Source organism: Onthophagus taurus, chromosome 1 (genome assembly GCF_036711975.1).
Source record: "Onthophagus taurus isolate NC chromosome 1, IU_Otau_3.0, whole genome shotgun sequence".
Lineage (NCBI taxonomy): Eukaryota > Metazoa > Arthropoda > Insecta > Coleoptera > Scarabaeidae > Onthophagus > Onthophagus taurus.
This window is the reverse complement of record NC_091966.1, coordinates 7719735-7731882: the sequence shown is the minus strand read 5'-3', so window position 1 is coordinate 7731882 and position 12148 is coordinate 7719735. Positions and strand designations below refer to the sequence as shown.

At 33.9% G+C, this 12148-nt stretch overlaps 1 protein-coding gene across 4 annotated transcripts in view; it reads right to left on the bottom strand.

Annotated features, from left to right (window-relative positions):
• Window positions 1-25: 25 nt before the first annotated feature.
• The window catches only part of LOC111414883 (discoidin domain-containing receptor 2-like), a 154886-nt gene continuing 142763 nt past the window's right edge, over window positions 26-12148 (bottom strand). For 2 of the 4 annotated variants that reach the window (XM_023046346.2, XM_071196086.1), the window contains exons 7-14: window positions 7239-7372; window positions 6975-7182; window positions 6374-6916; window positions 5989-6320; window positions 5626-5921; window positions 5474-5566; window positions 5119-5260; window positions 26-5025 (exon numbers count right to left, since the gene is read on the bottom strand). In XM_023046346.2, the coding sequence (XP_022902114.1) occupies window positions 4720-5025; window positions 5119-5260; window positions 5474-5566; window positions 5626-5921; window positions 5989-6320; window positions 6374-6916; window positions 6975-7182; window positions 7239-7372 (2054 nt within the window). In that variant the 3' untranslated portion in view covers window positions 26-4719. The remainder of the gene's footprint in view (window positions 5026-5118; window positions 5261-5473; window positions 5567-5625; window positions 5922-5988; window positions 6321-6373; window positions 6917-6974; window positions 7183-7238; window positions 7373-12148) is intronic. The other 2 variants (XR_011640422.1, XR_011640423.1) reach the window with 2 other exon arrangements.

Genomic DNA, 12148 nt, shown 5'->3' with positions numbered 1-12148 from the left:
CTAACATCGAATTTTAAAACGTCGATTAAATGATAATTTTCGAAATTTTATTTAAATAATATCAATTAGACTGTACAAAATAATACTTATGAAATACTCATGCCGTTTACAGTAATACATATAAAACTGATTATTTGTCGCAAAGGTTACTCAATCAGAAGGCCATAAGGCATGGAGCCTAAAATAAATCAAGTTACACTTTTTTATTGATTTTTTTTTTATTCTTGCGTGGCTATAACAGGTGTATGTTTCGTTTTTTTTCTAATAGAGTAACCTTTAGTAGCGTCTTTGATTGTCTTTTGTCTATTTTAAACGCTAAAATTAAAACCACCTTCACGACTGAGAGCCATGAAACTGCTTTCAAAGGTTACCCAACAAGATTGAAGAAATGAAAACGAGTGCACGTACATCAAAGAGAAACTGCATTAAATTTATTATTCATATCAATTTTTTTATAAAACACGTAACAATTATATCGACATACATTGAGATGTGTGTAAGTTTATTCATGGATGCGTGTGATTTTGTGTGAGTTGTTGGTGGGGAAATCAGTTCTTTGTCTAGTAACCTTTTCTCTTTGGGTAAAATATTGACTAGAAAATTATATATACAATGTAGCCGTAATCGCTATTTCTTTTACCAGTTCGTAACCAGTTTCGACAGGTTGACGCGTTCTCAACAACTTTCTCTCTATCACATCCATCAATCTTTACATCTTTACGTGTTTCTATATCAGACATTTAGAATTTTCGGCGATATCCTGAACGCAACCACGAAATCGCGTCAACCTGCGTCACATAATAGAACGCCTAAAAAGTAGAAAGTCTTAAAATTACTTATTTAGATAATAATACTTCATTTACGTTATGCTGTAGGTAGACTGAATATCTACAAAGAGGTGAGCTTCACTTATACAATATATTCGTTTTTGGAATGTAACCAACGTTAATCTTGAAAAAAGAACATGCTCTCTATATCGTACAAAAACTATATTATAAGTACTGTCCGATTACAGTAGTAGGGGAAGCACAAATAGAAATAGAACGACTCTTTTTTTTTTTTTTGGATTTCGTTTACACGGCTTTCTTCTCGGGGTGAAGAACTGCGCGAAAAACAATGATATAAGGAAGATATGGTGACGTTTTCATACTTTTTTCTTTGTTGACGTGCAACTTTTATATCACAATGGGCTTATATTGCACAGACTGCTCGTCTAGCCAGATATCGTATTATTTCGTCTTTAGAATATTTGCATTGCACAAATGTAAGAACTTGCAAGATTTGTGTTGATCATATTATTTTTTTTTAATTTATCTAAGTTTTAATTAAATAAACGTTTATACAATCAAAATTGGGCGTGCAAATGAATTTATAATTAAAAATTGAAATATTTACGAAATCATATCGCATTGGTCCCGTTTAGAATATTTCAATTATGCAATCAGATATGAAATTTTTGAAGGTTTTTAACATATTGTAATATAAATTACTAAATTGAGCTATAATATTGCTTTTAATGTGAAAATTCCCTGATAAATTAAATATTTCTAATCTAATAATGACTAGACGTGACTAGAAAATTTATTCTGAAATAATTTATGAAAATAGAGAGGGGTATAAATATTTCACATTTTTAATTAAGTGTATTTCGAAGTGTTTATTTAAAGAAAAATAATTTCTTGTGAGATTAGGTTGAGTTTAGTTGTTTACAATTTAATCAATGATATTTATCTGAGTATCTGTAATGATACAGGATTCTTCAAAAAGCGCCCACAACCAAGCTACTTTTGTTGAAATTGAAGCAGTATCTAATTGCAGTTCGGTCTTTTAATAATTTATAAATATTAAATAAATATTAATCGAGATTTGGTAATATCCTACCTTCTGGTTGTTTCATTTATATTTAATAATTTGGTTGAAGACTTATTTAACCTTAGGATGGTGACAGCGTAATACTAAGAACGTTTTACAATATTGTCGCTTGAAATGAAGAGCTTAAAAAATATGCTCATAATAATCAAGATCTATGGTATACGAAAAAATTACATGCTATAAAATTGGAAACATCTTTAGGGTTGCTCTTCTTTTTGCTTTAAAGGGAGACATTCAAAAAATTGTTATTCTTGTACGGTGGCTACTGAATGCTTTTATTTATAACCCCTGTAATTGAGAAGATGGAGACTGAGAAGATGTTTATAGATTGGAAGACTGCTCTTATATGTCCAATACATAACAAAGAGGATAAGCTTAACAGTCGAAATTATAGGGAGATATCGCTTCTTTGTACCACACATAAAGTTCTTGCAGGTATGATACAGCACAGAATCACCTCGTACGGCGAATTTAGGTGGTAAGGGTTTAGAAGTGGCAGATCCACCACACATGAGAATTTTACAGTCTGACAAGTAATTGAAAAACGGTAGGAATTCGATACAAGTCTATAATACTATAGATCGAGAAGCACTATATAGCCATGCAGGAAATGGGAATTCCATTGAAGTTAGTAAATCTGACACGGATGGTGATGAGCTTCTGGGTATGCTTATCGTCATACCGAGAAGACTAAAACGAAAGGTGTATGATAGCTGCATATTGTCATCGACGACATACGAACTTAAAACGATGGCCTTGACAAAAACTGCAGAACAACTTAATGTAACATGAAAAGCGATGGAACAAGCAATGCTAGGAGTCACTCTGAGAGGGAAGATTCGAAATAGTGACATTGGCAGAAGAATACAAGTCACAGATGGGCTAAGTTGAGTAGCAAGGTATAAGTGGCAATGAGTTGGGCGTGTGGAAATAGCAAATACAGAAAGATGGACACAAAGAACAACCTTTCGGAGACAACACGAGAAGCTAGAAGAGGTGCAGGAAGACCGCAAAAGAGGTGGATCGATGATGTGAAGAAAGTGGCGAGGAAAGAATGGATAAGAATAGTTAAATACAGAAATGAATTTTGATGAATTTAGAAGAGGCCTATGTCCAGCAGTAGATGAAGACGGGCTGATGAAGATGAAGAAGAAGATGGTGATGAGCGAACGTTATGAAATCAGGGGAGGGCCTACGACAAGACGATGGACTCACTCCCATATTGTTTAATATACAATAGTAGGTCATTAATGAGTTGCAAATGCATAGACCAGAATAACACCATAATGTCCAAAGAGACGTTTGGAGTTGATGACATTGAAGTTTTACTTATCTAATAAGCAAAGTACAACGATAATAAATTCAACCATTTCTTTTGAAATAACTTGTGGAACTTTATTTGTCTATCAAAAGACAACAAAGAAATGACAAAAAGAATCGAAAGTTAATAGGCCGACAATTGTGTATTATAGCTTAGGTTTTCTGTTGAATAGCAAGTTAAAGTTGCTATAATGAGTAGAACGTAATCAGGTCGTCATGCCATATCGAATTTTTTTGCTCCCCAGACTATTTCTTGTGCAGGTCCTAACAGATCCAAGCTCCTACGAATCTACTTTGTCAATGGGCCAGTACGAAATATTGGATGACTCCATGTTTAGTTTTTTATCACAGTTATTTGCAAAACTTTTCATTAAATAGAAAAGATAATACTGAATATTTTCTGTTACTTTTTATTATACAACCCAATGAACTAACTCAATGTCGCTCACTTCCTTTTTCATTGGAAAATCACTTAGTTTTTATACACAAACCTTTGTTCCTGATATATACAGTACTTCCGGATCCCTTCTGTTCTCGTAGTCCAATGTTTGTGAACACCAGCGTGTTTATGTTTATGTTCACGAAGTAATTACAATTCAAAATGATTACTTTCAGTGAGTCTATTTAGCAATTAGTTTTAGTTCAATTTAGCCCTCTACGGTCAGCTTTTAATTAAATATGTTATAAACAGAAACAAATCAAAATGTTGAAACTATTTACAAACATTCACTTGTTTATTCACATTCGTCGTTTATCAATGAGCCAGATTAAAACGCGTTATTGCCCATTCAGAGAGATTCAGAGAATTTTATGAAAAGCTGAAAATGTATTCTGCATATGTATATAAAGAAGAACTATTATTATTGGAATGGATGTGTGTGTTTGCCAATTTCAGAGTTTTAAAAAATATATATTTTCAAGACTATCATGATAAAGTCTGGATCCTTGAATTCACAGGATCTTCAGGAGTTGGTCCAGAATTTGTTTTCGAGACTGTAGCCACAAATTTTTGACTCCAGGTGGCTGGAAAAACTTACTCAGTGAGACAAAAATTATAGCGATGGCTAAGTTCAGACTTTTTAAATACATCTATTAATTTTTCCATACCTAATTCCAAATGTAACTGATATTTATACCACCTCTTTATGTTTCATTAATTTAAAGATTTAACTAAATCTTATCTAAGTGATTGATGATATGTTCGTTGTTTGAAATTAAATCATTTTCATTTTCAAAGAACTAACCATAATGACGTTATAATTGAAAAATATCAACTCGACACTACTTATTGTCGTGTTAAATAAACTAAACGCCAAATGTTATTAAATCGACTTGATCGAATAAATTTTAAAACACATTTTCGTAATCTTACATTTATGCAAACGTTTAATTTGTTTTTTTTTTCGAAGGTACTTACAACTAATTAAGAGTTCACTCGTTCCAAGTTGGTATGTCATATTTTTTTTCTTTCAAACTCTTCGTTTTCTTTTATTACTTTTTTTTTTGCTTTGTTAAAAGTCCTTCGCGTTAACAAATCGACGCAGGTAGATAACCTAAGTTTTTTCTTTGTAGAAATAGATGGATTTCGGCAAATCTCGGCCTATCTGTGGCGTTTCTCTTCCAGCATTCTCCCATGAGATCGTAGATTTCTCTCGGGCAAATAGTGGGTCGTGAAAGGTACCTTTGGCAGCCGTCGTTTTGGTACCAATGGCTGCTGTTCTCTATTACTTGTTCGTTGGTCAACTCGGCGTAAGGCTGCTGAAGACAGAACATCAGGATTTCCCATAGGGTCACCGCGAAGGACCACACGTCGCTCTTTGTAGTCTGTTTACCCTAGGGGTATTAAAGGGAAACGAATATTTAGATTTATTGCGAGATCTAATGTTCGTTTGTAAAACCATCGGGAATATTATATAAAACACTCACCAATAACAGACTTTCCCATGACATCCATCTAATTGGAAGTTTCGATTTGGTATCACTAATATAGTAGTCGCCATGATACCTGTCGCAGTACATGGCGTGGTCTGACACCTTGACGTTGAAATGCTTATCGATCACGCAATTTCTAGAAATACAAAACCATCGTATATTATAATGTCATTTGGAAATTCCAGCGTTGGACGGTTCCGCCGCTAACCTACATTCCCAATTTAATCGTAAATTCGAAATGGGCTTAAATTACGTAATGGTATTCGGCAGAAATGTGCATTAACGTAGCTGTACACATTTTCATGCATAAAGATTAATGGTTTTTTAACGAAAAATTTTAAAGGATTACCTTGCTGATAAATCCCTATGCACCAAATCTAACGATTCCAAGTATTTCATACCAGAGGCTATTTGCGTTGCAATGAAAATGAGGCATCCATAGCTGAAAATCAAATGAAATAAGTTGGATAAATTGAACGCCAAACTCAAATGAAAGCATACCTAATTGATTGATTATGTGATTCGTCGTTGCTGGAATTTTGAACTAAAAATCTCGCCAGTTCCCCAAACTCTGAGTATTCGAGTAACGCGCACATCGGTTCATCCTGACTACAAAAACCCAACACTCGCGCAATGTTTGGATCTCTAACACCGGCCAACCAACTAATTTCTTTTAAAAATTCATTTCTCTTTTTATCATCGGTATTTTTCCATAGGCTTTTCATAATGACGTGCTTCTTATGAAAAATCGTGCTACCGTTGTAATCAGGAAGACCCTCGGCTTCGCAAAAATGAATCTTAAAAAATTTTAAATAAATTATGTTGTAAAGAAACTCGGTATACACGAGGAAATGAAAATATTACCGTTCCGTAGTCTCCTTCCCCCATTTTTTCTAGTAGACGTAGTTTGTGCCTCGGAAATTCCAGTAGCTGAGTCACTCCTTCGACTGGAGGGCTCTCGGGTAACTTTATTGAGGTGAACCTACCAGGAGTGAAGTGTTGCTCCTTTCGTTCAGTCTTAATTATGTCTGTAGCGGCGTAGTACTGGTCTGGAACTACGTTCGGAGTTTGGTACGCTGGAGACTCATGTTTTGATGGTAAAGTAGACATTAAGGCAGACGGGGGATTTAGATTATAAAAAGAAGAGGGTGAACTAAATTTGAGGTCATCTGGGAAACCATTCACCCCTTTCATTTCTAAAATATATATATTTAGTAAAAAAAGATTTTAAATTATAAATTAGTTTTACCGGGATTGCATCCAAATTTTGTAATTGGTGCAGGGAGTAGTTTATAAGGTTCATGATAAACGGAATTTTCGCTATCAGATTCTTCACCATTAACGTGACCATATAAATTGCAAATTTTCGATTTTTTGGAATTTATTGTATCGGAAGCCGATTTGTTATTAAACGACAATCTTGATAGTCCATTATTGATGATAGGAGTTGACATATTCATTTTTAAATCTTTCATATTCATTGTAATCCCTGGCTTTGTGCTGCTAGATACCAAAGCTGTGTGTTTGTGAAGTAAAGCGACCTTTTTTCTACCTCGCTTTATCATTAAAAGCACTGTACACGCTAACAGTAAAACTACCATGGCTAATGAACCCGTTATTAAGCCGATATACGTTTGAGTTGTATGAGTTGGACTTGTTTCTGGGGCAATTTCTTTTCTTGCGTGTATAATTTCTCCTCCAGTTCGTGGTGGCGCCGATGTCGATTGTACGATATCAAAAAGTGAGTAATATTTTTCAAGCATTTCATCGGTTAAATTATGTTGTAGTTGAGCTTTAAAAAGTACAATATTAAGAAACGTAAAAACTAAATAATTGTTTTAATAACTTACTTGATTCAAAAGTTATTTCACTTAACAATATCCACTTATCCGCGAATCGCAATCTCAATCTAATAAATTTTGATAATTTTGGTTTAAAACGAATTGTAATATTTCGTGCCGATTCATTTATTTGATCTGGTGCGATAACTTTGGTGATGGGAAACTCTTGAAACCTTCCAGGATGGAGGCCAAAATATAATTCAACACTTGAAAATATCTATGAAATAAATAGCAATTAATTTATTGTGATTAGAATTTATTTATAATAATTACTTGTACTCCTCTCATGAACATGTTATTCGTGTGAATATGAACAGCTGTAAAATCTCTGATAGAATCGAATTGAAAAGTTATTTCCAACGGTGATCCTTCTAAAGTGTTATTGTGCCATCCAATCCATCTGCTACCTAATAAAAGAAATCAACGCGTTATTTAAAAATGATTATTAGAGTTTATTAAGATAATTGATTAAAAAATTCAATTAATCATCCTCAAGATGCAAAAAATAAACGATTAGAAAGAAGAAAGGCACGCCTTTCCGGAATGAATCCCTTAGCTTTGAGAAAGGAGTGGTTCGGCGACTTTTTGAAGGGTCAAGATAGCAGGTGAATAATAATGTAAATTAATAGATCTCAACCATTCTGTTATCGATCGAAGGATTACAACGTTCAAACACAAATTCTCGGAGAAAACGAAACATTTTTCTTTTTAAATAAAACTAACTTTTAACTAGTTAATTTTTTACTAAAAGATTAATAAGTTTGTTTTCGAGATTAATGATGTAGTTAAACGAGCTAAACGGCCTTCTAAACACGTTAAGTCTTGTGAGGAGACGTCGAGCTGGTTTTCTTTTTCAAGTTATATCCAATCATAAAACCACATTATTGTGTTAGTGTTGCCGAAAAATACAGCAATAGCTAAACTTCGCGGAATTCAAATGGAGTAGTGACATGAATATAAAGTGCTGTATGACAGCTCCTTCTAGCCTCTCGCAGCTCCGGTAAGCAATTCCACTGGCAGAAATGGCAAGATTAACAAGAGCGTCAGAAATGGTCTTCTGAAAAGGAAGCCAAGAACTTATCCTTGTAAAAAAAGTATGGCTATGAAACCTAAATGAAGCCTCGGAGTGTATGGGACCATTAGTGACTGAAAAAGCAAACGAAAGAGTATTATGATAGGTGAACGGTGTAATGCCGTTATTGCCATCTTTTGAACCCAATGTCTAGGTGATGGAATCAGAGATACTAACACTTACGCTGTGCTGTACAGTGGCAAACACGCAGGTCCGAAAGAATTGGGGTGACTGACAACCTATAGGTGGAAGAATGTACACTGCCTGAAAAGGACAGGAACCTGAAAAAAAAGGACTTGTCAACAAGTAGAAAACGTATGCGACTCATCCCCAAAAAAATGACATCAAGATAATAATCAGGGATATGAACATGAAAAGGATCGGAAAGGTGCAGGGATGTTCAGAGTCGTGGGATGAGTTTTTAATTTACGACCAAAAAGCCTGTTTGATTAAAGCCACCAACATACTTTTGTTACTAACATACAATAAACGAAAATGAGAAATAGTTGATTTGATTATTGTAAATCATAGAAAGATTAAGTCAATTATTTAATTTTGTATTCAATTCCTAGTGTGAGGGCTGGAGAAATTGGCTCTTCTAAAATTAAAGCTGTTGTACACGTCAATAGGATGGCGACGAAGCATTATAGACGATCAGATAAATTCCATGGCATGAACGCATTCCTCAGGTAGTGAAAAAGTTATTTCTCGAGACATTCGGGCCATTATATCTGAATGTATTATATAAACTACGAAAACTTTCGGTATAGTACCAAAATTTTCGTTAATTAACAAGGAGTAGCTATTTTAACTATAACAATTTCAAGACTACAAAATCAATACTTATCTATAGCATTAAAGTTTATGCTTAAAGTGGGAATCATCTAGTTTACGAGTCAATCATATAAGTGAAATTGAAAGTTGTGAAAGATCTGCATTTGATTAGATAAAATCGGTTCTGTCCATTTTGGTCTTTCTGACCGTTTTTTTCCAGAAGTGTACTTTCACTGTAACTGCTCCCCTAATTGTTTGGTTAGTTGCAATTTTGTAGTTTTTAGTGCACCTCACATATCTCAATATCATGTAGTTTTGTTCCGAGGTATGTATTCTTCGCACGATTTGATTATGGCGTTATCGTTGAGACCAGATCTTTCTCCTCCACCTACGCAAAGATACTATGTTTTTGCTCTGTTGGTGACCAAGCCGTCACCACCACCTCGTCATCTGCAAAATGTAGGCTATTTAGCGTTGTCTGTTCGTCGAGTGGAGGGCTTTTAAAATTGAACATCACAAGTTTTCTGATATTTGCATGGATGAGTTTACAGACTTAATTAATGTATCATATTGATGTTTGAGATAGAATTTGCTACAATTTTTTTTGAGGGATGGTGTCATACGCCTTGGTTCGGTCAACAAATAGGAGATGTGTTCTTTTTGTAGCTATATCTATGCATGTTTTTCTCTGATCTCGTTATTTCTCCATTTCAAACGGCGCGCTCATTCTTCGTCAATATTCGACCATATAGGTACTCTGCTTAGTGAATTTGTGACTTTTAGATATTGGTAGTTGTGACAGTTTTGCCTAGGACTCTTTTATGGATCGATGTTATATATCCTTTCTTCCAAGTCTCCGGAATTTCTTCACCATTCACAAAGTCTTAAAAGATGGCCAGCTGTTCCACCATTGAGCTAGGTGCGTTCTTTATTAACTCAATTTGGATCTCTTCCGGATCGTTTGGTATGTTGTTTTACATTGCTTTCAGTTTTTTTTTTACTTTTCAGTGTTGTTAGTGATAGAGTTAGGAACTGTGGTCTCTTGTCTGTCAATTCCCTTTCATAATATTCTTTCCATAACGATACAGGTATAAGTTGTATGTTTAATTTTTTATTGTTATGGTTTTTTAATAGTCGCGCCGCCGGTTACTACAAGAGTGGGCGCATGTCATTTCTTAGATGACTTTTCAATGCATGCAAAATAGATATATATTTATTCCTATGATGCAAAAGTATTAACAGGTTAGTTAGTCAGTCCAGGCAGACTGTCTACGTCAACTCTTAGATGACATGCGTCTATTGGAGTGTTAAGGATCGCACTAGGTTCCATGCCATTGAGACTCGCGATCCTGCTAAATAAGTAACTGTATTGTCTTTATCATTCTTTTATATTTTGACAGTTCCATTTCATATTTGATATTGTTCCTTGGTGTATCTTGATTTAGCCATTTCTGATATGCCTTATTTATAGCCTTTTTTTTTGTAGGTTCTCATTGCACATAATTTTGTAGTTTCTTTGTGCTCTTGTATTGTATAGATTTGTTTGTATCTTTCTCGCGTTATTTTGGTTACGGATTATTGTTATGGTAGTGCTTAGTACTGGTCTGACCTGTATATTAAGCTCCCTTCTATCTTGTATTTTTAATTTAGTGTTTAGTTTAATAATAGCATAATCAATTATTGATAAATAAAAGCTCCTTGGGAACGATGAAAAAATATTTATTCTTAATATAAGATCAGTGCAACATGTTTCGAGATTCAAAATCTCTTCACCAGGCACGACGTCAATTACTTATGGAGCACAAAATTGAACATCTGACAAACGTGGTGAAATTTTGTAGGTGATTGGACGAGACAAAAGGCGTTAACAAATTTTTTAAAGGCCTTAAGGGCAAGTTAATTGGTTACAAATATTTCTTCATCGTTAAAAAAACTGGTTTTTAAGAAATTGAAATTAATTGAATTGTTTGAAATAAAAAATTTATAAAAATTATCGTAAAAATTAAAGTTTTATTCTTAGGAGTCCATCCGCGACGTGAAGAAACTTGTTTCCAAGTTTCCAAGTTTCTTCGTTCCCAAGGAGCTTTTATTTATCACTTACAACCCACGATGAACATTGAGTCAACTATCACCATAATCAATTATTGACTTGAGTTGTGTTGTATCTGTATGCTATGTGTATTAGAAATACATATTTCTTTATATTTAAAGAAGCCATTTTGCATACTCAGTTTTTTAAATTGTACACAAGTCTATTAATCGGTTTCCGCTATCATTTGCTGTTTTTTCTCCAAACCTGCGTACAGTTTAGCTATTTGTTCTTCTGCCTGTTTTTGCATTTAAATCTCCTAAGACTATTAATTCTCTACCTCGCCTAATGTGCTTATGTTAGTATGCAGTGTGTTATAAAAGAGTTCCTTTTCTGCTGCTTTGGCATCTTCATTTGTTATTAACTCACACTTTTGACCTCACTACAGCAAGAGCGTTGTGACAAAGTTAGGATAAAGCATAACTTTTCTGTTATGTGTTAAAATGTTTTGCATTAAATTGCAGTAAATTCAGTAACTTTAACTAACAATTGTTGCGAATATTTCGCCTACGAAACACTTTACGAAGTATCTACCAGCCTCTAAACATTCTCAAACAATTTTAGCCATGGAAACATCATCACAGAATTTATATCATCAGAATGAAAATGTGACTACTCATGCAATAGTGATTCTGAATAATTAACAACATTTGTGATATTCACGTTCATTGGTTACTACTTGTATCTATAAATTGTCTTTAGTAATTATTCGAGATATAGTGGCAATATATGCAGTACATGATTGTGGTGAAAAGATTTATTATTCTGTATCTACCATATTCACAATCGAAATTGAAGTCACTTTGATTGCACATTCTCTAAGTTCATTGCAGCATACAAACGGATTGTTTGAAGAAGAGGTAATATCTGCTGCGATTACTACTGATTGTTATTACTAATCTTGCTGAACCATGAGAATTCCGAAATGAATTCCACATCCCCGCATTGACAAGCTATTTCCAATTTAATTAATGATGGAACCTAATTCATGTTGCTCACTCAGAATAACTAATTAGTTTTGTAATGATTGTATTTGATATTATTTATAATACTCTTGATATATATTTGATAATCTATTATAAAAACAGGGATTAACACAAAAACATATATAGCTATTTAAATGAAGTTAATTTGGAAGCGCTTTTTAAATACGGATCGAATTGAATGGAAACCATATTTAAAATAATCTACTAATATTTTCATAAAACGTAATTCGGTTCATTTACGTTGCCGCCCACTTTAACTACA